A 27,609-nucleotide genomic window follows, 5' to 3' on the forward strand; every position below is an offset into this window, starting at 1 on the left:
TTATCATTGATACTCTCATTATGTCTGTTGTGTACAGTAATAATCTCTGCATTCCGTGAGAGAGGCAGTTGGTCTTCACTGTGAATAGTCTTTGGGAAATTAGAACTCTAGAATTACCCCTCTAGAGGTTATTTGAATATGTGTTACAGTATTGTGACAATCCAGGGATTTGCCAACAGGTGGCAGCATGTTACTCTCCCATTAAAGTCAATGCAATGTAGTTAATTGTGCATTTTGGAAGCCGGAAATGTGACAGTTTGCTAGCTAGGTTGCAAGTCACTGTGACGTCTTGGGGCGAATGTGGTTTTTAGTACCTTACTGTGTTGATGTGTTTTTTGTATGGAGTAGCCTCCTATATCAGCCAATTAAACTCTAAACCATGTGCTGCCTATTGTTTTGGCTGTGATGCTAATATATACAGCCATTGGCCAATCAAACTGACCTGTGTGAAGTGTGAGCTATGTGCCTTGTTCTGCCTTGTAAGCAGGTGCCATTCCCCAGGCACACTGCAGTATGACTGTTCTCTGTATTCTGTGTACATAAAGCGCAGTTTAAGCTTAAAGCACAGAAGTTCTGTGATGCCTATGATGTGAAATTCGAATGCTGTTCTTTCCCACTACCTCTCTCCTTTAGTGCCATGTTTTGTTTTGTAATCCTCTTGGTGTGAGGTCTTGTGGAGACTGTGAGTAACTTCGTATCTAGTGCAGTGGCATCTTGTATTGGTCAATGTCAATAAAGCTGATCACTGATGTGTTTGTGCATCTGTGTTCTTATCACTGACCTACAGTACTATATTGTTATGATAACTTACTATAATTGTGTAAACAGCAAAAGATAAGTCTAAATGTAATCTATCAAATTACATAAATCCAGCTTGCGTTCTGATTTTTTTTGAAGAAAACTATATTTGCTACTTAAAAGGTTAATCAGTTATGCAGTACTCGGAATTCTAAACTTAACCTCAAAAGTACAGCGTTATAGGCACATACACATTTTTAAAAGGTCAAAAGATGATCCTTTTTTTGATATATTAATTTGTCGTTTTAAAATTAAAGGTATTATAATGATACTATTGTAAAGTATTAGCAAGTGTTGTTCTGTCTATTTTGAAAATCAAGCAATGTTTGCAAATGAAAAGAACCGCGGATTGCAATCTATTTGAAAATAATCACCAAAACATACATAACTGTATTTAATAAACTATGCAATCAAAATAACTATTACACATACATATGTGTTGACATTTTGAATATCGTAACATAAGGTGTATTTTTGAATTGCATACAGACTAATAAACTGTCAATTTTCCCTTTAAATTGTTATTATATATGATAGAATTCTGTTGCCAGAAGTGTAGTTAATGAAGAAAATGGTATTATTGAATTAAGGACATATATTACAAAATAATTCAGTTAACATAATGATAATCATAACATCAACAGTAGCAGTTTTCACAATAATGTAAATAAGGATTGACACAATAGCTTGTCTATTTCTTACATTGATTTTGAGGAGGTTTTACCCATCAAATGCTTTTTGGTATTTCTCTCTGGTTTTAGTAATATAATATAACATTTTGGTGCAAAAATACAAAAAAGTAAACCAAAACTAGAAGCTAAAATTGCAAATATTTCTACAGCAACTGTGTACTTCCCAGGTGAACTGATGTAAGCTGGGATGAAAGTGATCCAAACAGCACAGAATATGAGCATGCTAAATGTAATGTATTTAGCTTCATTAAAGTTATCTGGTAGGTTACGAGCCAGAAAAGCGAGCACAAAGCACATGGCAGCAAGAAACCCAATATACCCTAACACAGCATAAAATGCTGCTGCAGATCCCAGGTCACATTCTAAAATGATTCTGTCTTTGAAGGAGTACATGTTTTTATTAGGGAAAGGAGGGGATATTATTAACCAAAGAGTGCAAATTAAGGCCTGAATGAATGTGAATGCAAAAAGAGTTAGCCGCTGCTGGACGGGCCCAAACCACTTCATCATATTATTACCAGGAAGTGTAGACCTGAACACCATTAACACAACTATTGTTTTCCCCAGAACACAAGAGATGCACAGGACAAATGTGATCCCAAAAGCAGTGTGGCGCAACATACAGGACCACTCAGAGGGCTGGCCAATGAAAGTAAGTGAACAAAGGAAACATAGTGCTAATGAAAAAAGGAGGAGGAAACTGAGTTCAGAGTTATTAGCTCTTACAATGGGGGTATTTCTGAATCGAAAGAAAACAACAGCTACAGCTGTGGTTACAAAAGCTCCAGCCAATGAGAATATTACTAGCACTATTCCCATGATTTCTCCAAATGACAAGAATTCAATATCCTTTAAGATGCACTGAACTCTTTGTGCATTTGACCAGTATTCCAATGGGCACATCAAACAATCATTGGAATCTATAAGGAAATCACAAACACAGTTAGATAGTTTTCAGCACTATAATCACTTTTGTCACAAAGTCTGTGTTTGTAAATGTACTGTATTATATTTAAAAATGCCAGGCAGCCCTGAAGATTTTTTCAACCCTTGTTTTAAATGTATTAACCCATCAAATTACTAACTAAGCAGCTGAATGAACAAAGATCAGTCATTGAGGGTCTCTTTGTTCATGAAACACTAAACTATTACAGTATTTACACAGTTTTTATTTAAGTATCTTTTGACGTACCTGTTGTATTGCTGATCGCTCCTTCAGCACATGGTATGCAGTCAAAGCAACAAACAGGTTTTCCTTGCTTGACTGCTTTCCGAGTGCCTGGAAGACAGCTCTCACTGCACACCGATTTAGGCACCTTGAAAACAATTACAATGTATTACATTCTGTCAACATAATCACAACATTCAGTAATCAATATATTAGGGTGTATGTATTAAGTGTTCATATCATGGGGTTTGGGGACAAAATCGTGAGGCTGTTATTTTATTTTCATATTTCAAAAAAACAAACATGCAATTCAATTAGTTGACTTTGCTAAAGCATTCTACACACTGAAATCCAGTTGTGCAGCATCATGTATTGTATTTTATACTTCAGTTACAGGATTTCATGGGAACTTATCTGTTTTTTATATAAATACTTGGCATTTCAAGGTTTTTGTATAAATGTGTCATAATTGCGATACCTCAAAACATATTAACATCTGAGTAACTGAAAAGTCAGATAGTGGAACAATGGAATAATTAAAACCTTACCTTTTCCGTATTCCTTGCCCAAACAATGTTGACGTTATTCATAACAAACTGTTGTCCTAATGGCAAAGATTTATCATAGTAACCCACTGTGACAAAATCAATGATTCTGTCTTTATTTGGTTGTAAGTTTACTAATTCATATCTTGCTGATGGATCCCCTTTATCATCAAAAAATACTGTCTCTCCATTCCGGGTTGTGAAATTCACTATTTTCAAGTAATGTAGTACCTATAAGGAACAACATCAAATAGTGTAATTTTTTTTGTGTTTTTAAATATTTTAAAATCTGTAAATAATTCTCTAATTATTTACTATTAAAAAGTGAATTATATAAAATACAGCCCATTACCTGCCACGGTTCAAACTTCATCTTGTTTCCACATGTCTTGTTAGCAAAAGGACCTTGTCCAGTTTTGCATGTAAAGAGATTGTGCAGTGAATATGCTACAGCATACACTGATTTATATACATTGTTGGAGAATCTCAAGTCTGATACATCAGTGAACTGGTTATTTATTTCACTTAAACTTTCAGACCCTGTGCATTGATTTGTGTATTTATTCTTGCCTTGAGTAGTCAACGTACAACTAAAAACCTCTTCCCAGAACTCCTTCAGAAAAGAGCTATCAGGTGAATCAGATGGATGGACCTTCTGTAAAAAATCCTTCAAACCTGCTATGTGTGCATTACTGACTGCAAATCCAATTGCCCCACTGATAATTTTATAACCTCCTTCTTTTATAAGTAATTTCTCTGTAATCCAAGATTCACTTCCTATCCACTGCAGGCCAGTGACATTTTGAAGCAGCAGTTCGCGTACCAAAATGTTGATTTCTATATGGGACATGAAAGCGATAATAACTTGTGAAGTAGATTTTTTTATAGTGTCTACAATTTTAAGAAGCTTGTCTCGTGGGCCAGTTGCCAGAAATGCTTCTGAATATTCAATGCATATACCCTCCTGTCTAGCTGCTTTTTCAAATGTAGCCATTCCTGAGTTGCCATAATCATTGTCACCTCTAACTGCTCCTACCCAAGTCCATCCAAAGTGCTTCACAAGATGTGCCAGGGCTCTGCTTTGATAATAATCACTTGGTATGGTTCTGAAAAATGTAGGAAACTCATTCCTGTTGCTGAGACATGCACAAGTAGCAAAGTGACTAATCTGTGTTGAAACAAAATGATAAAGAAATACAGTATGTTAAGAATAGAAAAAATACCTGTTACAACAGTAATAATAATAATAATAATAATAATAATAATAATAATAATAATAATAATAATAATTGCAGATTGCTAATTCCATGTTTTCCATGTCACAGTACAACAGGTTCTGTTTTACCCAGGAAAGGTTTTAGCTTTGAAATGTAACATTGGGTGGAAAAGACTGATATGGGACTCGGAATTCAGTATGAAAATTGTAAATGTTAAGAGTAAAACTGCATATTTTCATGTTATCCAGTTTTATTAATTAATGTTAAAGATTAAATAACTCCTAAACCTGATTAATACAAAAACAACCACAGAATATGTGAGGACACAACAAATAAAGCAGCTATTAATGAACTAATTGTTATAAAGTTATTAATTTATGAATATGTTCCACGATTTATGCTTTTAGGAACTATTAACATCTTAACATAACATACAGGTACAAAAGAATAACACATTTCTCACCACTGGTATCTGAAAAGGTCCAATTGTTCTTGCGATTCCAATTGTTGGTGTGGATGCAGAGTGTCCTATTATAGCTTGCACAGTTGATCGCTTGGTGCAGACATTGTTGGTAAATGTTTCTTCCTGCCCATTTATTAAAGCCATTGCTGCATTTAATATGTCAGAGAAACTACAGGAATTATAGATCTTATAGCCCAGGGAAACACCAGGAAGTATTTCTGTATTTTTATTTATTTCTTCTATGGCAAAGATCATAGTTTGAGCAAACTGAAATTCTCTGAAATTCAAACTAAAAAAAAAATCCACAAATAAATTACCAGTTTATTACAAAACTGCAAAATTAATGTGCTGTGAAATATATTATTCATACATGTGCCGAAGATTAAAAAAAAAAAGAAGCGCAACATTTATTGCAGCAAAAATTGACCTGGAAGACCATTAGCAAAATTAAGTTGCTGCAAAAAAGTTCTGTTTTACAGTAATGAAAAAATGCTGAAGCTCTTTAAGTCTATGGCAATTATGGACCTTTCTTGGTTCAAATAAACAAATAATGACGTAGTTGGTACAAGGCTTTGGACAGTTCAAGTAAAAATTGTGGACATGGCTGGAACAACTTACTGGTGGAATGGGCCAGAATTGCTTGAATAGATTGTTATATAGCACTATAGTATACTTAGTAGATCAGAGACAACGTGTTTAAAAAATAATAGTAATAATAATAATAATAATAATAATAATAACAAAAATAATAACAAAAATAATAATGTTATTTTTAATTTTTTCTCTAAACTGATTAAATAATTCATATATATTTTCCAAAACAATAACATATGTAATGGCAGAATATGTCGAATTTCATCTCAGTCTATACAGCTATTCTAAAAGGTTTCTAGTTTGTCAAAGAATTGATCTAAGTTCCAATTAATACAACAACTATTTTTTTTTTTTTTTAAACCTACAAAATAATAATAATTTAAAAAATCTAGTTATACTTACTTTTTGCATTTTGAAGGTTGTGGCATAGCTTTGAATGTGTATGAAACACCATCCAAGCCTGTTCGAAATGAAAAGATCCCTCCGATTATAATGTCTCCATCCTTTGATAACTCAGGAGATTCTGGTCCTCCTCGTAAACTACATGCAGGCTGTTCTGCCTTGGTTAGAAGAGCAATCAGTACTACCTTAAGGAGCAGCATTTCAAAATGTTCTTTCTATTCATAGTTCAAATGCTACAAATTATTGTGTTTATATAGTGTATTGGGTCTCACAGGTGCTTACATTGAAACTAAGTTCTTACATCACTAAATCATCAATTCTCAAAGGTAAATTCACTGTATCTGCCTGAGGAGAAAGAACAGTAATAACCAGGAGGTCTATGCCATGGAGTGTTTTTTTTTTTATTAATTAAAACCTCTGTTTTTAGTATGTGTATGTGTGTTTACTTTGGTTTAGCTTACAGAATGTATATATGACTAACTTCAAGTAGGCTCAAGTGTCGAAACATTGGTGCTTTTTCAAATCAAATCATGAATGTGAAAGTGAAAAGTAAAATCTACAAATTGTTCTAAATTAATTAAATACAAAACAGAAAATAATTTATTGTATAAGTATTCACCCCCTTGAGTCAATATTTGGTAGAGACGCCTTTGACAGCAATTACAGCCATGAGTCTATTTGGATAGGTCTGTACCAGCTTTGCACATCTGGACACTGCAATTTTTGCCCATTCGTCTTTGCAAAATTGATCAAGCTCCGTCAAGTTGGATGGGGACCTTTGGTGAAAAGTAATTTTCAACTCTTTCCACATATTCTCAATTGGATTGAGGTCCGGGCTTTGACTGTGCCACTCCACTAACCTTTTCGTTTTTAAGCCACTCCAGTGTGGCTTTGGCTATATGTTTGGGGTCATTGTCCTGCTGGAAGATTAATCTTCTCCCAAGTCCCAGGTGTCTTGCAGACTTCAGCAGGTTTTCCTCCAGGATTTCTCTGTTTGCTGCATCCATTTTGACCTATATCTTCACAAGCTTTCCACCCTGATGCAGAGAAGCATCCCCATAGCATGATGCTGCCACCACCATGCTTCACGGTAGGGATGGTGTTCTGAGGATGATGTGCGGTATTAGGCTTGCGCCAATCATAGCGCTTAGCATTGAGGCCAAAAAGCTCTATTTTTGTCTCATCAGACCATAGAATCTTATTCCACTTAGTCTCAGAGTATCCCACATGCCTTCTGGCAAACTCTAGCCGAGATTTGATGTGAGTTTTTTTCAACAATGCCTTTCTTTTTGGCATTCTCCCATAAAGGCCAGTTTTGTGAAGCACCCGAGCTATTGTTGCCGTATGCACAGTATCTCCCAGCTCAGCTGTGGAAGACTGTAACTCCTTTAGAGTTTCCATAGGCCTCTTGGTGGCCTCCCTGACTAGTGCCCTTCTCACCCGGATACTCAGTTTTTGAGGCTGGCCTGTTCTAGACAGATTCACAATTGTGCCATATTCTCTCCATTTCTTAATAATGGACTTTACTGTGCTCGGGGGGGATATTCAGTGCTCTGAAAAGTTATTATATCCTACCCCTGATTGGTGCTTTTGAAGAACCGTATTCCGGATTTGCTTTGAATGTTCCTTCGTCTTCATGATGTAGTTTTTGTTAAGAAATGTACTAACCAACTGTGGGACCTCCCAGAGACAGGTGTATTTAACCTGAAATCATGTGAAACACCTTAATTGCACACAGGTGGACTCCATTCAACTAAGTATGTGACTTCTAAAGACAATTGGTTGCACCAGCGCTTATTTAAGTTTGTCATAGCAAAATGGGTGAATACTTATGCAATCAGTTATTTTCTGTTTTATATTTGTAATTAATTTAGAACAATTTGTAGATTTTATTTTTCACTTTGACATTATGGACTTTTTTTCTGTTGTTCAGTGGCAAAAACTCCTAATTAAATCCATTTTGATTCCTTCCATGTTGTAACAGAATAACATGTGGAAAAGTCCAAGGGGGGTGAATACTTTTGAGAGCCTGTGTGTGTGTGTGTGTGTGTGTGTGTGTGTGTGTGTGTGTGTGTGTGTGTGCATACATACAGCTCTGGAAAAAATTAAGAGACCACTGCACAATTTAACTGCGTTAAATAAGATTTGGTTCAGGTGATCCCCTAATCAGTACCTCATTCAGTAGAATGAGGTGTGCCTGTGTTGGAATTCAACAGACACTGGAATGGAATGGCTGCCATACATGTAGAGATGCTGATTTAAGAAAAATTTGCAGTGGTCTCTTAATTTTTTCCAGCTCTCTCTCTCTCTCTCTCTCTCTCTCTCTCTCTCTCTCTCTCTCTCTATATATATATATATATATATATATATATATATATATATATATATATATATATATGTAGAGAGAGAGAGAGAGAGAGAGAGAGAGAGCTGGAAAAAATTAAGAGACCACTGCAAATTTTTCTTAAATCAGCATCTCTACATGTATGGCAGCCATTCCATTCCAGTGTCTGTTGAATTCCAACACAGGCACACCTCATTCTACTGAATGAGGTACTGATTAGGGGATCACCTGAACCAAATCTTATTTAACGCAGTTAAATTGTGCAGTGGTCTCTTAATTTTTTCCAGAGCTGTATGTATTTCACAGAGCACACACATATATACACACACACACACACATATATACATACACACATACAGTTCCTATAGAAAATCTACACCCCCTTGAACTTTTTTCACATTTTGTTGTGTCAGTGCCTCAGAGCTTCATGCATTTAAATGAGGATTTTTTTTCACTTATCTACACACCATACTCCACACTGTTATGGGAAAAAAGTTATTTATTAAAAATACAAAACTGAAAGATCATAATTGGATAAGTCTCCACCCCCCTGAGTTAATACTTGGTGGAAGCACCTTTGTCAACAATTACAGCCGTGAGTCTGTTGGGATAGGTCTCTACCAACTTTGCACACCTAGATTTGGCAATGTTTGACCGTTCTTTACAAAACTGTTCAAGCTCTGTCAAGTTCCTTGGGGAGTGTTGATGGACAGCAATCTTCAAGTCATGCCACAAATTTTTTATTGGATTTAGGTCGGGACTGTACACTTCAGTGTAGCTTTGGCTGTGTGCTTTGGGTCGTTGTCATGCTGAAAGGTGAACTTCCGTCCCAGTTTCAGCTTTCTTGCAGTGGGCAGCAGGTTTTCCTCAAGGACTTCTCTGTATTTTCCTCCATTCATTTTCCCATCTATCCTGACAAGTGCCACAGTCCCTGCTGATGAGAAACATCCCCATAACATTATGCTGCCACCACCATGCTTCACAATTGGGATGATGTTCTTTGGGTGATGCGCTGTGTTAGGTTTGCGCCAAACATAACACTTTGCATTTAGTTCAATTTTGTTTCGTCAGACCACAAAACTTTTTGCCACATGGGTACAGAATCTTCTCAGTGTTTTTTTGTATACTTCAAATGGGATTCAGGGTTGGCTTTCTTGAGTAATGGCTTCCTTCTTGCCACCCTACCATACATGCCTGATTTGTGGAGTGCTTGGAATATTTTTGTCACATGCACACTTTGGCCAGTCTTGGCCATAAAAGCCTGTAGCTTTTGCAAAGTTGCCATTGGCCTCTTGGTAGCCTCTCTGATCAGTCTCCTTGCTCGGTCATTTTGGAGGGACGGCCTTATCTAGGCATGGTCTTGGTGGTGCCATACACTTCTGAATAATCATCTTGACCATGCTCCAAGGGATATTCAAGTACTTTGATATTTTTTTATACCCATCCCCTGATCTGTGCCTTTCAACATCTTGTACTGGAGTTCTTTTGAAAACGCCTTGGTGTTCACGATTGAGTCTTTGCTTTGAATTGAACTACCCAGCAGAGGGAACCTACAGGAACTGCTAAATTTATCCTGAAATCATGTGCCAGCTCTGCCGTGCCTGCTGTTGACTCGGCCCACCCTCATGGTGTGCGCAGCCCAAAAAAAAAATAAATAAATAAATCCTACCCCTTCAGCTTCTACTGTGAGTGTGTGCTTTTTTCCACTGCCTCACAGTTTAAAAAAAACAAACGTGTGCTTCCTCCACTGGGCCTGGTTCTGCTAGTCCCACTGTCAAGTAGACTCCACGGATTCATTGGCCCACCCACCTCAGTGCGTTGGGTCTTAATTAAAAAAAAAAGTCTCTCTTTTTTTCTTGCTTCTTACTGTCTGTAGGCAGTGCTCCACACCACTGCAAGCTACGCGCTGCCCCTGTTGTGTGAGTGCACGCAGTCCAGACCAGACACCCCGTCCAGTACCCTCAGTGCTCAGTGTCCTCATTGCCTCTGTGTTTCGCTGTCCTTGTTGCTTAAATGCTCTGTGCCTTAGCGCCCTCGCTGCTTCTGTACTTTAGTGCTTCGGAACCTTGGTGCCTCTGTGCTTTGGAGCCTTCGGGGCTCAGACGTTCTCTGCATCGGTGCTTTGGCGCCCTCGGTGCCCCAGAGCCTCGAGCCTCTGCTTGGCGCCTTCGGTGTTCAAGCACTCTCTGCAATGGTACCGGTGGTGCCCCAGAGCCTTGGTGCCTCAGTGCTTGTACACTCCGTGCTTCGGTTCCCACGGCTTTGATATACTTTCCCAAAAGTATTGGTTATTGGTCATCTTTGAATTGAAAGGGAACGTTCAGTTATGAATGTAACCCTGGTTCCCTGAAAGAGAAGACTACCAACCAATCTTGTGAGGTCACATCACTCGCATTCACGGGTTCGATGCAAAAGAGAAAGTAATCTCTGCAGAGTGACTACTTAATCCCTCGGTAGGCGGGACTTCACTCCCCGGAGGGACCTATCAGCAGCCCTGACATAAAATGCTCAGTACATAAATATGCAATTAAAACCAAGATTAACTAAGATAAAAAATTGTAATCGTGATTCATTTTTTAAATCGCTTGACAGCCCTATAAAATTTACTTTATTATGGATAACTCATTTTTTTTTGACAATTTTTCCTGCATTTAAATCCTGATCTCATATTTTTTTCATTGCATAGAAGATAAAACATTTTGCATATTATCAACACGTTTCTAAGACAGACTGTGGAAATTTGGTCAACTGAGAAAGTCATTGTCTTTACATGAAATAGGGAGTGGCTTCAATTATTTAATCAGAGTGGGTGTATAAATTGCCTGCTCCCGCTCAGCTCCTCAGCTGTTGCTAATGACTTTTTAGGGTGGGTCCAATCAGATGTGCACAGACAGTATAGTGTTGATGGTCAGTGGGCTAAAATGTGCTTGAACAACTAAGACAGCTATGGCGTGGTAACAGCCTTTGTATTTACATGCAAGAATGTCTTTTAATGTTCTCATACTTTATAAACAGTTTAAAATATAATAATAATAATAATAATAATAATAATAATAATAATAATAATAATAATAAATAAACTTTTATGGAAAACTATGGACAAAATCTAACAGAATCCTGAAACAGCTGCCTTTTTTGGTCATGTGAATTTTGGGGGTCCCGTTAATAAAGGCCTAATCTTTTGAGGTATTGGCTTCATATTTAATTCATTGCTGTATTCTATGATTCTGTTGGTCATGTGTGATTGTGGATATCATCCAAGAAAAGAAAAATTTGATTTTATAGATTTTATCTGTATGACATGACATAATGTTTTGTATAAGTTATAGAAACACTGGTATGCTACCATATATTTGTCAGTAACCTTTTGATGTTGACCTTTGACCCAACATGGCTACCAGTATAAAAAAAAAACACATGAGTACTTCTCCCATTTCTTAACCACAATGCATTTTTGTCACGTATCCATTTTTCCACATGTTTACAAACCGTTCAGTCAGAGGCCAACCATTCCCCTTATGTGATACCCCTGGTGATGTATTACTTTTGTTCACAAAAACACTACATCTGTTGTGGTTAGTTATAAATGTAAATGTTTATTGAATACAGTACCATGTACACATCCATCAAAAAAGGCTTAACAATTGGCATATATTTCATTTGAATATGTTTGATTACTAAACCGGAAATCTCACCGGAGATTTGCTATACTGTTTAGGAAGTAGCTGGAAGTAGCTAATGGATCGGCCCATTTTTATAGAACATCCTTTTGCTTAAATGATGCTTCACAATTTGTGGTGTTACCATTTGAAAAAATATAACCAGAAGCTGTACTGTTGCAGATATATATGAAATCAACCCATCTGGGTATGGATAAAAACTGGAGTAGTCTTATGGGTTCAAAAATCTAAAACCCATAGGCTTTAGCCCTCAGGTCTTGTGGTCTCAGTAGTTAACTGTATGTTTTTTTCTGTTTGTTTATTTTGTTTGTTTGTTTTGCTGTAGACAGGTTTTATAATGTACATATTTGTTTAAACAAATTAAAATATATATATATATATTATCTAATATATATATATATATATATATATATATATATATATAATGTGGTGTGTGTGTGTGTGTGTGTGTGTGTGTGTGTGTGTAATGGGTTGTAGGGAAATATGCAAATAAAGCATTATAAGAACAAATCAGATCGCGTGAAAGTTGCCTAACGGTTTCTACAGTCACAGCGTTTTAAAAGTCAAAATACAGCAGCTGCATACATGTTTTGCCCTTTTTGGGGCTCATCGGTACAGCGCAACTGTATGATAACTTCAGAAAGGCTCAGGAGAGTAAGTAAAAACAAATAGCTTTTGAGTTGAGGTGAATGAAAACAATACATTTTTAAAACAATGGGTTGTAATTAATATATATATATATATATAATATATAATATATATATATATATATATATATATATATATATATATATATATATAATGGTTTATTGACACTATGTATGTCAAAGTGATTTTGAGGGCATTTTACCCATCAAATGTTTTTTTGTATTCTTCTCTGGTTTCAGTAATATAATATAACATTTGGGAGCAAATATACAGAAAAGCAAACCAAAACTAGAAGCTAAAATAGCAAATATCTCTACAGCTACTGTGTACTTCCCAGGTGAACTGATGTAAGCTGGGATGAAAGTGATCCAAACTGCACAGAATATGAGCATGCTAAATGTAATGAATTTAGCTTCATTGAAGTTATCTGGCAGCTTACGAGCCAGAAAAGCAAGCACAAAGCACATGGCAGCAAGAAACCCAATATACCCTAACACAGCATAAAATGCTGCTGCAGATCCCAGGTCACATTCTAAAATGATTCTTTCTTTGTAGTATGTCATGTTTTTATTAGGAAAAGGGGGGGATAGTGATAACCAAAGTGTGCATATTAAGGCCTGAATGAACGTGAATGCAAAAACACTTAACCTCTGCTGGACCGGCCCAAACCATTTCATAATATTATTGCCAGGAAGGGCAGACCTAAACGCCATTAACACAACTATTGTTTTCCCCAGAATACAAGAGATGCATAGGACAAATGTTATCCCAAAGGCAGTATGGCGCAACATACAAGACCACTCAGTGGGCTGGCCAATGAAAGTAAGTGCACAAAGGAAACAGAGTGCTAATGAAAACAGAAGTAGGAAACTGAGCTCAGAGTTATTAGCTTTAACAATGGGTGTATCTCTGTAACGAAAGAAAACAGTAACTACTGCTATTGTTGCACACACTCCAAATAATGACAATATCATTAGTAATATGCCCATGATTTCATCAAATGATAGGAATTCAATTGCCTTTAAGATGCACTGATTTCTTCGCTCATTCGACCAGTATTCCGGATCACACTTAAAACAATAAATGGAATCTACAAGAAAAAAAAAAAAAAAAAAAAAAAAAAAAAGTTTATTCCAACTGATCCAACACATTTCAGATTAGGAATAAGGACTAAAGAACAGCTAATGTATTGGCAAGTGGAAACAATTTTGTAATAGGGTGTATAAATGTACAAGCAAGGTGACTATTTCTGAGTACTAAACATTTTAAATAATGCATTTGGCAACCCAGTGTGACTTTTGATGCTCCTGTGGAAAAGAAAGAGAGTCTAGGAATTAGAAATATCACATCAATCAGTGTAATTATAGACAATTATAATAATAAGGCATAAAACGAGGGGACCCTCTTTGTACAATGTTGATCTTACAATTACATAACTACGCATAGTTTTCTGTTGTTGTTGTTTTTTTTTTAATTACCTGTTGTGTTACTGAATTCTCCTGCACCACATGGTATGCAGTCAAAGCAACAAACAGGTTTTCCTTTCTGAACAGCCTTCCGAGTGCCTGGAGGACAGCTCTCACTACACACTGATTTAGGCACCTAAGAAAAATTAAAGCATTTCAAATAATATGCACTAACTACTATTCAGAGATACATGCATACAGTATGAAGTCAGCTGGTGCTCAGAAATATTTACACATGTTCAGTAAAAGATATGTAAAATACTGTAATTACATTCATTTAAACTACTTTGGATATTTACACTGTACGTGTTTACAGAGTTCCTTTTGATTAATTAGGGTAGGAATATCATTCATTTATTACACAACAACAGCACTAATTAGGCACACAGCTATGTACATATTAGCTACTGAAGAAAAACTATTTAATTATACTTACAAGCACAATGGCACACGCCCCACCATGTAATTATACCAGCAGAGTTCTATGCAGTACTTGATTCCCACATGCTTTACAACTGAACACGGATGAATCATAAAATTAATGAATTGCCCAATTACACTATATACAAGCAGTTCATATTAACGTATTGTTTTTAAAAGTGAAATAATTTTCAAAGGGAAAAAGGACCATTGCTGTACTAGATGATCTTATTTCATGTAATTCGACAAAATCAATGTTCGTAAAATGTTAAAACTAACAAAAACTTATCTGAGGTATGATCAAGCCTCTAGAATGATTTCCCGTTGGCACTTGTGTTTACTAATGTATGTCATGTGTACAGAATCTCTCTGTAACCAGGTACCAGTGCTCTTATTCTGTATTTAATACATACAACTGAATAACCCTTTCCTTCCCTTAAACAAAATCAATGTTGGTAAAATGTTAAAACTAACTAAAACTTATCTAAGGTATGATCCCATAGCACTTGTGTTTACTAATGCATGTCATGTGTGCAGAATCTCTCTGTAACCAGGTACCAGTGCTCGTATTCTGTATTTAATACATACAACTGAATAACCCTTTCCTTCCCTTAAACAAAAGAGAAGTTGTTAAAAAAAAAAAAAAAAAAAAAATTCAATTTGAAATGTCTAAGCCATTATCCGACTGTTAGCCCTTCAAATATATAATTGTTTAGTGTAGTTAAGAATACTACAGTATACATACGAAAGGCTGGTTCCACAGATCCTAATTAGCATTCATCTTAAACTGCCTTACCTAAAGCAACATTAGGTAGACCGTTAATATTGATAATTGAGGTCAGTGACATCAATGTGTAAAAGTGGGAAATTTGTTTTAATGAAGCAAAAACATACCTGACTCTGCCCATCTGCCCAAACAATGCTGATATTTTTTATTGTAAACTGCTGTCCGGCTGGTAAAGATGCATCATGGTAACCTACTGTGACAAATTCAGTGAGTCCATCTTTAAGCTGCCAGTTAACTAATTCATATGTTGCTGCTGGATCTCCATTATTGTCAAAGTAGACTTTCTCTCCATTTTTACTTGTAAAATTAACTCTTTGCAGATAATGTAGTACCTGTAAGAAGCCATGTGAAACACTTGATTATTCTATTTGAAATACGAATATATATATATATAATATATATATATATATATATATATATATATATATATATATATATATATATAAACATAGCTCCTACCTGCCTCCATGGTTCAATCTTTGTCGAGCTTGCACATGTCTTGTCAGTAAAAGGACCTTGTCCCGTTTTGCATGCAAAAAGATTGTGTAGTGAATTGGCCACAGCATACACCGCTTTATATACATTATTGGAAATTTGCAACTCAGATACATCTGTGTACTGGTTATTTACTTCACTTAAATTCTCAAACCCTGTGCATGGATTTATATTATCAGTCCTGTGTTGACTAGTCAGGGTACAGCTAAAAACAGATTCCCAAAACTCCTTCAGGAATGGGTTGTCAGGGTCATCGGATGGATGGACATTCAGTAGAAATTCCTTCAAACCTGTAATAACTGCATTACCAATGGCAAATCCAATTGCCCCACCCAGAACTGTATAGCCTTCTGCTGATGCCAGATATCTGTCAGTAATCCAAGATTCACTGCCTAGCCACTGCAAGCCAGTAACATTTTGAAGTGCCAGCTCATGTAACAAAATCTCCATGTCTAAGTGAGAGGTGAAAGCAACAACAACCCTTGAGGTGGACATCTTTATAATATCTACAATTGCGAGAATGTTCTCTCTCTGATCAGTTCTTAAAAAGGCCTCTGAATATTCAATGCAAACCCCCTCTTCTTGGGCAGCTTGCACAAAGGTAGCCATTCCAGAGTTGCCATAATCATTGTCACTTCTGATTGCTCCAACCCAAGTCCATCCAAAATACTTTACAAGTTGTGCCAGGGCTCTGCTTTGATAATAGTCACTTGGTATGGTTCTGAAAAATGCTGGGAATTGATTTCTGTTGCTCAGGCATGCACATGTAGAAAAATGACTTATCTGTAAAGAAAAAAAAAATTACTCCTATTATACAAAGATATTAACAAAAACTCTCTCTTTAAAACATTTGTATATATTGTCTGTTTCTTTTTATTACTGCAATACACATTAACTGCAAGTATGTACACTGTAGCTTATATTTCATAATATTTTCCACAAAGAATGAATCAGAGGTTGAATCTCTTTTTTTTTTTTAATACTTTTTACAAATGATCTCACCACTGGTATTAGGAATGGTCCAATTGTAGTTGAGATTGCTATAGTTGGTGTCGATGCAGATTCTCCTATTATAGCTTGAACAGTAGCTGCTTTGCTGCAGGGCTTATCAGTGAGTGTTTCTTCTTGCCCGTTAACTAAAGCCATTGCTGCTCTTATAGACAGAGTTACAGAACCACAAGCATCATAGATCTTATAGCCCAAGGAAACATTAGGAAGGATTTCTGTACTGTTATTGATTTCTTCAATGGCAAATATCATAGTTTGGGCAAACTGAAAATCTCTGAAATTTAAACTTTAAAGACAAATATAAACCATAATATTAAGATGGTCATAGAAAAGTACAGTCAGTATATCTATCCATATTAAAAATTAACTAGCACCGGTACTATTTAAGTAAAAAAAACAAAACAAAAACAAAAACAAAAAAACACAATAAATACATAATATGTTATGTTTTGCTAATAAATATATTAAAATGAATAATGTGTTATATTATTGTTCTTTTTTATTATTATTTTTATTTTTTTTACTTACTGTTTACATTCCAATGGTTCAGGCACTGTTTCAAATGTTGTTTTTGTACCATTCCAGCTGCTGTGGAGTGAAAAAATCCCTCCAATTACAATGTCTCCATCCTTTGATAACTGTGGAAATTCTGGGTTTCCTTGTACTACACAAACAGGCTCTTGTGCCCTAGTAAAAAGAGCAATCAGTATAACCTCCAGGAACAGCATGTTCTTTCCATTTCAAATACGAGCATAAATATGCGTTGTCTTTTTATAGTATGATGGGTGTCACAGGTGCTTAAATTAACAAGAGGTGAAGTTCATATTCACACCAAAGCATCAATTTTCATCTAGGTGCCTCCAGAGAACCACATTGCAATCATCTTGGCTTGTGCCATTGTGAATATGGTTTATTTGCTAATTGCTTTAAGAATTACAAGTCCATTATTAATTAATGCTTGAATTATGTTGCACACTGTGTTGTGCAAACTTGTTTTATGACTCAGACAGCCAGGTAAAGAACTGGTATGTAGTCTTTAGGGTGGTATTTCTTTCAATGATATTTAGATGTGGTTTTTAAAAAGCATTCAGGTGTCACATCTTTTCATGCATATAATAATAAATAAATAAACCTCCAGTAGGTATAAGGCAAACCTCTGTCTGTCTCTGAAGATTACAATGAATTAAAAGGAAGCCTACTGAAAGTTTTGTGTGCTATAAGAAGTTTAGCCAGCATATCCTTTGTTGTTGACCCATTAACATGCATATTAATAGCTACAAGGACACTTAAGTCTAACTGGCTATATAGTGCTTACTGGTCTGTTTTGCTTCCAAACAGGTGGAGTCCATAGTTGAACAATAATGCACAACCAGCATTTAACACTGTTTTTTGACATCCCTATATATATATATATATATATATATATATATATATATATATATATATATATATATATATATATATATATATACACACACACACATCTATATATATATATATATATATATATATATATATATATATATATATATATATATATATATATATATATATATGGATATTTAAAATGTATCGTTCGTAGCACTCGGTAAAGTTTTTTTCCGTATGATCGTGTCATCACTACAGTATTAAGGAGATGTCATTTTATCCTGAAGTTGAAAATGGGTAAGCTTCAGCTTTGATGAAAGTTAAGTTGTGTTTTCAATTCAAATTTTTTCTCTAGGCATTTTTTTAAATATATATAATATATATCCTAACATATATATATATATATATATATATATATATATATATATATATATATAATATATATATATATATATTTATTTTAGCTCAAAGAGCCAGCTGCCCAACGTTTCGATATGTTGTACATATCTTTCTCAAGGGAGCCTGTGTTCGAATCAAAACATTGGAGGTATTTATAGGTGTTTGACTGCATGACAACTACTTGTTATTGTTTATATTCAAATCCATGATTTATTCTTACATGATGTAATGGTGTTCTATATGTGACATCACTTTTACTTATATCCTTAAATCTATATTAATTCTAACATTATTTTATACAAACTTATATTTTTATTATCATGCAATGCTGACTCTGAGGATCAGCCTTGATATATATATATATATATATATATATATATATATATATATATATATATATATATATATATATATATATTATATATATATATATATATATATATATATATATATATATATAGATATAGAGAGATAGATAGATAGATAGATAGATAGATATAAAAAAAAAAGCTGGTACATTCGTATAACAGAGAAACTGGAGGAACGGGAAATTAACACAGTCCTGTCAATGACTTTCAACATTTGATCACTCGACAACACCCACATTTTTTTAGGCACTTTTAACAAATCTGTCTCTGTGAAGATTTACAATCATCCTCCACCAATGGGAGCACCAACCAAGCGAGCAACACAAATCTTCAACTCTGACAGCGACTAAAAAAACTAATTAAAAAAAGCATACCAGATTGAATCACATTTTCCTTAAAAATACGTTATTTTTTGCAGATCATTATCTACCCAGTTTAATTCACCATTCCTGAATTATCAAGAAGAAAAATAAACCCTAGATGGAATCATTTTCCTTTAACTCACTGAAGTGCTCTCTTGCTATAAGGCTCTTGGTTACAACGCACCTCGGATATAACGCTCCTACAGCATGACCCCCAATTCCCTATACTAGTGAGTCATGCAATATTTCTACAGTAAATACAGTACCAGTGTTGTTCAAACTGTAAACTTCACAGTCTAACTGCCGTTTCTGTCTCTCCCTTTTGATACAGTATACAGGATCTGAACTGAAGAAAAGCTGGGCTGGCACTTCATAACACAGACATCTTATTCAGCATTCATTTTATAACTAAATACATATTAGGCCTCTTACGTGGTTATCTTTCGTAATGCATTTACTTGTGGCGTCAGCAGTCCGCTTCTTTTCACTCTGCAGGCCCGCCATGCAGCCGCCTCAGAGCTTACAGGCAGGCCTGCAGGCGCCCGGTCAGTATACAGGGGTTGCTGGTATGTGGTGAGCCCAGGACACTCTGGCTCTCCACCCCATCCCCCCAGGCAGCGCTCTGCCAATTCCGCTGCGCTGCCTGGAACTCCCATCCACGGTTGGCAGTGGAAATGCCTGGACTCAAATCAGCGAGCTCCAGGCTATAGGGCGCATCGGAGTGCCTTTACCGGATGCGCCACTCGGGAGCCCATACATTTACTTTTTTGCTGCAAGAGGAGCTGCGGCTTTCTCTGGGAGACGAGGCGCTTCAGCCCTGCTCCAGCAGCCGAACCTGGGGTGAGCCCATTCTCTCTTCCTCTCTCCCGATCCGCTCTCCTTCTCTTACTTGGTTTGCTTGGCTGTCACTTCGGACTGAACTCCCGACCGCCGTTTAGCCAGGCTATTTATAGTTTAAAAGCTGCTAAATAAAATTATCCATGAGTGGGAATGTTACCTTGTTTTATTTTATTTTTGTAAGAAATAGTGTTGATTACATGGAGAGGGAGTTATTTTAATTTGTATTTTAGTCAGATGTGTGTTGTTATGTGTCCCTCAGCGCCCCCACCCCCTCCCCTGTTTATAACGCTCTTCGGTTATACCGCTCATATTGTATGTCCCCCTTAATAATATAATACTTTATTATATGCAGTCATTTGAGTTTTTACACAGATTCATAATAATAATAATAATAATATTATTATTATTATTATTATTATTATTATTATTATTATTATTATTATTATTATTATTATTATTATACCAGGTTTCATTAGTGAGGTCCAAAGTTCACCATTATCCTTATTCCAGGCTTTCCTAAATGGACTGAATTTATCCCTCTTCCTGTGTAATCTTGCTTTCCGTAACACTGACTCTCTCTAGACCTAACCTCAAGATAATGGCAATGTTAGAAAAATTGGGATTACGATTACAATTTATCGGGCTGTCGAATGTCACTTGGTATATGTATCAAAAGAGCATAAGGCCCGTTGAAATATACAGGCGTTGTGAGGCAAGTCGAGTGCCTCCAACCCCCGAGAAGTCTGTATATTCAATGTTTACAGATGCCCTGAAGGGCCTTATTGCATTTATAATCCAGGTAAAACTGGATTTGAAGAATGTTTAAGTCAAAAAATGATTATTTTTTTAATTAAATATCCTTACGCCAATTAAGTAGTCATATGTATAACTTGGAACTACACAGTAAGTTAAGCTGAGTAAATTCATTTAATTAAAACGTAAAAATGTGTACATCTTTATTTTTGATATTGTGAACATTGCCATTGAAAAAATACACAAGGTGGCGGAGTTGAGATGGCACTGACTTATTTTTTTATCCTGTCACTCAGTGTAGACACACAGTTTGAGCAGAACAGATGTGAGGAATAAAGATTTGTTCAAGGTCTTGTCAGAGAGGGGTGCACAATGTGCAGAAGTGTCTTTTTGTGTTTTTCTTTAGCGTTTGCAAACTGCTAAAAAATACATTATTTAAAGTGTCCGTCAGGGTGAGTGAGTATAAAGTATTTATTTCTGTTTTGCTATCTTCCAGTTCATTTAATTGTTCTTCATCCAGATCAGCATGTCTACTACTTTGGGATTTTCTGCAGGTAATTGGTCACTCAGTTTCACAGTTACAGCTGTACATCTGTAACTGTAAGTGTGTAAGTAAGATGGCTACCAATATTCTAGCGAAGTCATTTAGAATATATGACAAGGCTCCAATTGTCCGTATCCATCTACTATATACAGACAGCTGGAACCTTGCTCAACCAATCACACTGCTTTTTTCACGCTCCATTGCCAGCCCTGGATATATATATATATATATATATATATATATATATATATATATATATATATATATACACACACAGACACACACACTTCCAAGTACTTTCATTGACAAATTCGGCATTCAGATGCTTGTCTGCACAAAAATGTTTATGACAAATTTCCCGCCGCTTCCTTTTGTATGAATGAAGGACTCTTAATTAGTGCAGGCTAACAGGGGAAATATGGCTACTCTATAGTTTAATATATTCTGAACAGTAAATGAATGGATTTAAAAAAAAAACAAAAAAAACTTTTAAATATATGGTAGCAAAAAAAAGATTATAATGCTTTAAGATCTCACCATTAAAAAAAATGCCCCAAAGATCAAACCATTTTTTTAAAATTAAGTGGTAGTTTACTTTCTGTTATTTTGCCACACCAGTAAATACAAGTGCAATTTTTAAAATTGTTTTTAATGAACCAAAACAAACAACGAAGAAAAGCTTAGAGTTCTACACAACTGATGCAGAAAAATAACATACTTCAGTACATTTATTACATGTGTTATTAAATGACATTATTTGGGACTGTTTAAAATAATTCACCCATGCTTCAATTATGATGTCACAATTTATGTTTTTGTTGTTTTATTGTTTTTTAATAATTAATTGATATTATGTATGCACTAATTTAGTTTTTATGCTCTTCTAATTGTTTTGCTATTTGTTTAATGCTGAAATTTGCACTATGATCTTTTAGGTCACTTTTCTGTATATATGTACAGTATAAGTATGGTGGTTCTATGTATTTCTATGTATTATGTGGTCTACTGTATACCTACTACTGCATTTCTAATGTGATGTTGATGGCATTTTGCCCAACAAGTGTTTCTTTGTATTAAGCTCTGGTTTTAGTAATATTATAAAACATTTAGGAACAAAAATGCAGAAAAGTAAACCAAAACTAGAAGCTAAAATGGCAAATATTTCTACAGCAACTGTGTACTTCCCAGGTGAACTGATGTAAGCTGGAATGAATGTGATCCAAACAGCACAGAATATGAGCATGCTAAATGTAATGAATTTACCTTCATTAAAGTTATCTGGTAGGTTACGAGCCAGAAAAGCGAGCACAAAGCACATGGCAGCAAGAAACCCAATATACCCTAACACAGCATAAAATGCTGCTGCAGATCCCAGGTCACATTCTAAAATGATTCTGTCTTTGAAGGAGTACATGTTTTTATTAGGGAAAGGAGGGGATAGTATTAACCAAAGTGTGCATATCAAGACCTGTATGAGTGTAAACGAAAAGACACTTAACCGCTGCTGGGTGGGCCCAAACCATTTCATCATATTATTACCAGGAAGTGTAGACCTGAACACCATTAACACAACTATTGTTTTCCCCAGAACACAAGAGATGCACAGGACAAATGTGATCCCAAAGGCAGTGTGGCGCAACATACAGGACCACTCAGAGGGCTGGCCAATGAAGGTAAGTGAACAAAGGAAACACAGTGCTAATGAAAACAAAAGAAGGAAACTGAGCTCAGAGTTATTAGCTCTAACAATGGGGGTATCTCTGCAGCGAAAGAACACAATAGCTATAGCAGTGGTTAAACAGGCTCCAGTCAAGGAGAATATCACCAACAATATTCCCATGAGTTCTCCAAAGGATAGGAATTCAATATCTTTTAAGATACATCTGTCTCTTTCCTCATTTGACCTGTATTCCAAAGGGCACTTCACACAATCAATGGAATCTGCACAAACAAAAAATAAAAAGGCATTGTTTTTTTCACTTAACAGGATTCTAGTAAAAGCAACATTTCAGTAGTTAGTGCCTATTTAGTATGTGGAAAACAAATGTCAAATACAAAAAAAAGAGCTGATCATGTCAACACATAAATAGTTCCAGCAAATTACACAATGATTTATTTAAATATTTCTTCAAAGTAGTAAAAACAAAAAAAAAAAAGGTAACATTTAAAATAAAATAAAAAACCTTGTGTTATTTAGCCTAGAACAATAACTATACATTTTTATAAACACAAAATATAAACACAAAATAACTGTGATTGCAGTATCCTACAATCATGTTCAATCAACACATAAATATGATTTCTGGGTGAATGTTTACTATATTCTGCCATAGTTCAGTCTTCTGTGCATTCTGCTTTGTCATGAGCCAGTTATTGTTTGCTTACCACTTTGTTAACATTACCAAATTCTGCAGGCATGCATACAAGACTCCTGCCTCCTGAGACTCATCTAAACAGCCACCCCTGTACGACCTGCTACTGAATGCAAATGCTCTGTTTTAGCATAGGGAAGCATAGAAACAATAAGACAAGGAAAGAAAGCAGATGACCCCCACCCCTCTGTTGTTTAAATGGCTAGTGTTTTTCTATACTGATTGTTTGTAAAGCTAAGTGTTCATTTTTTATTCATCACTTGCTCATGTTTAGCTTACCAGTCATATTGCTGATTTCTGTTGCAGCGCACGGTATGCAGTCAAAGCAGCAAATAGGCTTTCCTTTCTGAACAGCCTTCCGAGTGCCTGGAAGGCAGCTCTCACTGCACACTGATTTAGGCACCTTGGAAACAATTAAAAACGGTGTGAATTCAGAGAACCTTATCACATTAGTAGGTGAAGTTACATATTTAAACAAGTTTAATGTGTGATTTTTGTTATCTTATCCCAGAGATAATATAAATCACATACACACGAATAATTAAAAAATTATTTATAAAAAAAAAAAAAATACAGATTTCAAGTATTATACAATTGTATTTTTTTTTTTTTGATAACTACACCTTATGTTGGCCATCTGCCCAAGCAATACTGATGTTATTCATTACAATCTTTTGTCCTTCCGGCAAAGAATCATCATAGAGGCCAACTGTTACAAATTGCGTTTTGCCCTCTTTATTGAGCTGCCAGTTTACTACTTCATATCTTGCTGCTGGATCCCCATTCTTGTCAAAATAAACACTTTCTCCACTCTTGATAGTGAAATTAACTGTTTTCAGATAATGTAGAACCTAAAAGAAAACAATATGTCAGTACAAAAGTGCACACATGGATTTAATTTCTGACAGTATTAACATTGTAGTAAAACATAATCCTTTACTGTACCTGCCATGGTTCAATCTTCTTATTGTTTGCACATGGCATATCTGCAAAAGGTCCATTTTTGCATGTAATCAGATTGTGTAGTGAATGGGCGATAGCATACATTGCTTTATAGACATTATTGGTAATCCTCAGATCAGATACATCAGTGTACTGATTGTTTATATATTCAAAACTCTCTGATCCTGTGCATGGATTAACTGTTGCAGTCTTTTCTTGAGAAGGCAAGGTACAACTAAATATTGATTCCCAAAATGTGTTCAAACCCATGTTCCCGGGTGTGTAAGATGGCCGAACCTGCTGTAAAAATTCTTTCAATCCTGTTATTTTTGCATTACTGGCAGTAAGTCCAATTACCCCACCAAGAACTCTGTAACCTGCTTCTCTTTTATGAGATTCAGCAGAAGTCCAAGCTTCAGTGCCTACCCACTGAAATCCAGTAACATTCTGAAGCAACAGTTCATTAAGCAGAACTTCAAGATCTATGTAAGCAGTGAAAGCTACAATAACCTTTGAAGATGACTTTTTTATAACATCTACAGTTTTAATTAGTTTTTCTCTTGGATACGTTCTGTAAATTGTCTCTGAATATTCAATGCAAACCCCCTCCTCTTGGGCTGCTTTCACAAAGGTAGCCATTCCTGTGTTGCCATATTCATCATCATTTCTAATAGCCCCAATCCAAGTCCATCCAAAATGCTTCACAAGCTGTGCCAGGGCTCTGCTTTGATAATAATCACTTGGTATGGTTCTGAAAAATGAAGGAAACTCCTTTTTGTTGCTGAGACATGCACAGGTTGCAAAATAACTTATCTGTGTAGAAGGAAAATAGTAAATGGCAAAATAATTTAAATATACAAATAAAATGAAACATTATGTAAAACTTAAGGCAACCTTAAAAGGGGACAACATATATAATAAAACATTTTATTTTAAATGATACAAATAAAAACACTATTGCTACAGTAAGTTGAATAAATACATTTCTTTTTCAGTGCCACTCAATTTTCTTTTTGCAGCAGGTTTAGTGCTTTGATTAAACATAATATTATAGCATTAAATGTATTTATCAGTAGCAAACAAATAATTTTTTTATAAGCTTGACTTTTACCACATATGTCAGTCGCTTTAACTTGTTCAGATAACATGCTATATTTTATTTCTAAAAAAATATACACAATATTTATCATATAAATATAATATATTACTCACCATTGGAATTTGAAAAGGTCTAAGAGTTGTTGCGACTCCTATGCTTGCTGATGACCCAGAATTTCCTATAAAAGCAGGAACAGTAGATTGTTTGGTACAGGAGTTGAGATCCGTTCTTTCTTCCTGTCCATTCACTAGAGCCAGTGCTGCTCTTATTGCCATAGGTGTGGAACAACAATCATCATATAACTTGTAGCCCAGAGAAACACTAGGAAGTAGCTCTGAACTGTTATTTATTTCTTCAATGGCAAAGATCATACTCTGAGCAAATTGAAATTCTCTTAGATTTAAACTGTAAGGAAAATGTACAAAAAGAATAATTAAAAAGGCATCAGGCCTACAATAAAACAAAAGTATTTTCTTGTTTTAAATCCCTTTAAGCTGAATCATTCCTGTAATATTAGCCTAGTATATCTACCAGTATATATATATATATATATATATATATATATATATATATATATTATTTTTTTTTTTTTTTTTTTTTAGCTTGTTTGCTTTATTTTGACTGTAAATCAATTTTGGTTTGAAAAACCTCCCAGGCTGACATAATACACTAAACAGTGAAAAAGCAGTCGCATGGTAAATGTATGCTAAAGATAGAGAAATGCACTTAATGCAATTAATTTATTCTATCGAACAATAAACAAAACATAAATTATATGATTCAAAACAGAGTGTGAATATCATCCATCATCCATTTAATATTTGAATCAATTAATATTCTTTATTTCCCACATTTTGTTAAATTTCAGGCTATTGTTTAAAGGGGAACAGAATGTAAAATAAAATTATAGTATAAAAAAAAGAGTATCTATAGCCTAATGACAGAACAAAATGTATCTGTAATTATCTTACCCTTTGCATCTTGGTGGTTTAGGGGTGACATTATATGTGGGTTTGGCATCAAGGAAACTGTCATGAAATGAAAAGATTCCTCCAATTATAATGTCTGCATCCTTTGAAAAATGAGGCAGTTCGTGTGTTCCTTGTAACCTGCAAACAGTTTCTTCTGCCCTTGTCAAGAGAGCAGTTAATACAATGAGCAGGAGTAGCATTTCAAAATGGTCTTTCTGATCAGACTTGCAAAACTATGACTTCATGAGTTTAAATAGTATGTTGTGAAATCACCTGAGATTAAATTACCCAAGTTAAGTTCTTACTGTCAAAGCGTGTATTCTCAAAGGTGAAATCAATTTTTGATCTGGAAGACCAACTGAATTGTAATCATAAACTTGCTGTATGTATGAACTTGCAATTAATCAGAACACTTAGTCATTGCTACAATGACCTTGTTGGAAAAAAAAAAAACTTTTCCCAAACACAATATATTATCTCCCACTGGGGAGGTTAAGACATGCAACATGTAACAATATACAGTCTTACATATATCTAGAGAAGCTCTATTGTGAACTTGTTAATTGTATTCTTTAGCAAAAGTTATAGAGTATTAGAAAGGCTAGGATATGAATTCTAAGCATTGTGGATGTGTGTGTCATACAGAATCATAAGAATAAGATGGAATGAAAAACCTGAAATAGCAATTTAGACAACAGCTAATAACAGATATCAGGCTTAAAGAGCATTGAAAGCAAGAGAGAACAAGTGGGCCTTGAGAGTTGATTTGAAGCCAGCGATTGTAGAAGCTACCGTATTATCCAATTTAGCTTCAATTTCTTTTACTCGATCCTTAGTCAGTCATTTCCATCTCCATTTTAATTT

At 35.2% G+C, this 27,609-nt stretch overlaps 2 protein-coding genes across 2 annotated transcripts; both read right to left on the reverse strand.

Annotated features, from left to right (window-relative positions):
• Window positions 1-1,496: 1,496 nt before the first annotated feature.
• LOC121327170 (extracellular calcium-sensing receptor-like) lies at window positions 1,497-6,079 on the reverse strand. Its single transcript, XM_041271018.1, has 6 exons — window positions 5,880-6,079; window positions 4,884-5,172; window positions 3,556-4,371; window positions 3,207-3,434; window positions 2,683-2,806; window positions 1,497-2,410 (listed from the first exon to the last, which is right to left on the reverse strand). The coding sequence occupies exons 1-6, from the start codon at window positions 6,077-6,079 to the stop codon at window positions 1,497-1,499; spliced, it is 2,571 nt and encodes an 856-aa protein (XP_041126952.1).
• Window positions 6,080-12,727: 6,648 nt separating this feature from the next.
• Window positions 12,728-26,945, reverse strand: LOC121326597. Its single transcript, XM_041269928.1, has 12 exons — window positions 26,746-26,945; window positions 25,888-26,179; window positions 24,679-25,488; window positions 24,357-24,584; window positions 24,013-24,136; window positions 22,392-23,302; window positions 17,256-17,458; window positions 16,722-17,013; window positions 15,684-16,502; window positions 15,332-15,556; window positions 14,030-14,153; window positions 12,728-13,641 (listed from the first exon to the last, which is right to left on the reverse strand). Exons 1-12 carry the CDS (start codon window positions 26,943-26,945, stop codon window positions 12,728-12,730), a joined length of 5,142 nt encoding a protein of 1,713 aa, XP_041125862.1.
• Window positions 26,946-27,609: the final 664 nt, after the last annotated feature.

This window comes from Polyodon spathula, chromosome 14 (assembly GCF_017654505.1).
Source record: "Polyodon spathula isolate WHYD16114869_AA chromosome 14, ASM1765450v1, whole genome shotgun sequence".
In the NCBI taxonomy this organism is placed as follows: domain Eukaryota; kingdom Metazoa; phylum Chordata; class Actinopteri; order Acipenseriformes; family Polyodontidae; genus Polyodon; species Polyodon spathula.

Coding starts and splice junctions, on each gene's coding strand:
- LOC121326597 (XM_041269928.1), bottom strand. CDS start 26,945: ATGCTACTCCTGCTCATTGTATTAACTGCTCTCTTGACAAGGGCAGAA. Junction 17,459..22,391: donor AAATGCCATCAACATCACAT/TAGAAATGCAGT, acceptor TGAAATGGAAAG/AACATGCTGTTCCTGGAGGT. Junction 16,503..16,721: donor GACCATTCCTAATACCAGTG/GTGAGATCATTT, acceptor TTTTCTTTACAG/ATAAGTCATTTTTCTACATG.
- LOC121327170 (XM_041271018.1), bottom strand. CDS start 6,079: ATGCTGCTCCTTAAGGTAGTACTGATTGCTCTTCTAACCAAGGCAGAA. Junction 3,435..3,555: donor TGAAGTTTGAACCGTGGCAG/GTAATGGGCTGT, acceptor TGTTCCTTATAG/GTACTACATTACTTGAAAAT. Junction 2,411..2,682: donor AGCGATCAGCAATACAACAG/GTACGTCAAAAG, acceptor ATTTCCTTATAG/ATTCCAATGATTGTTTGATG.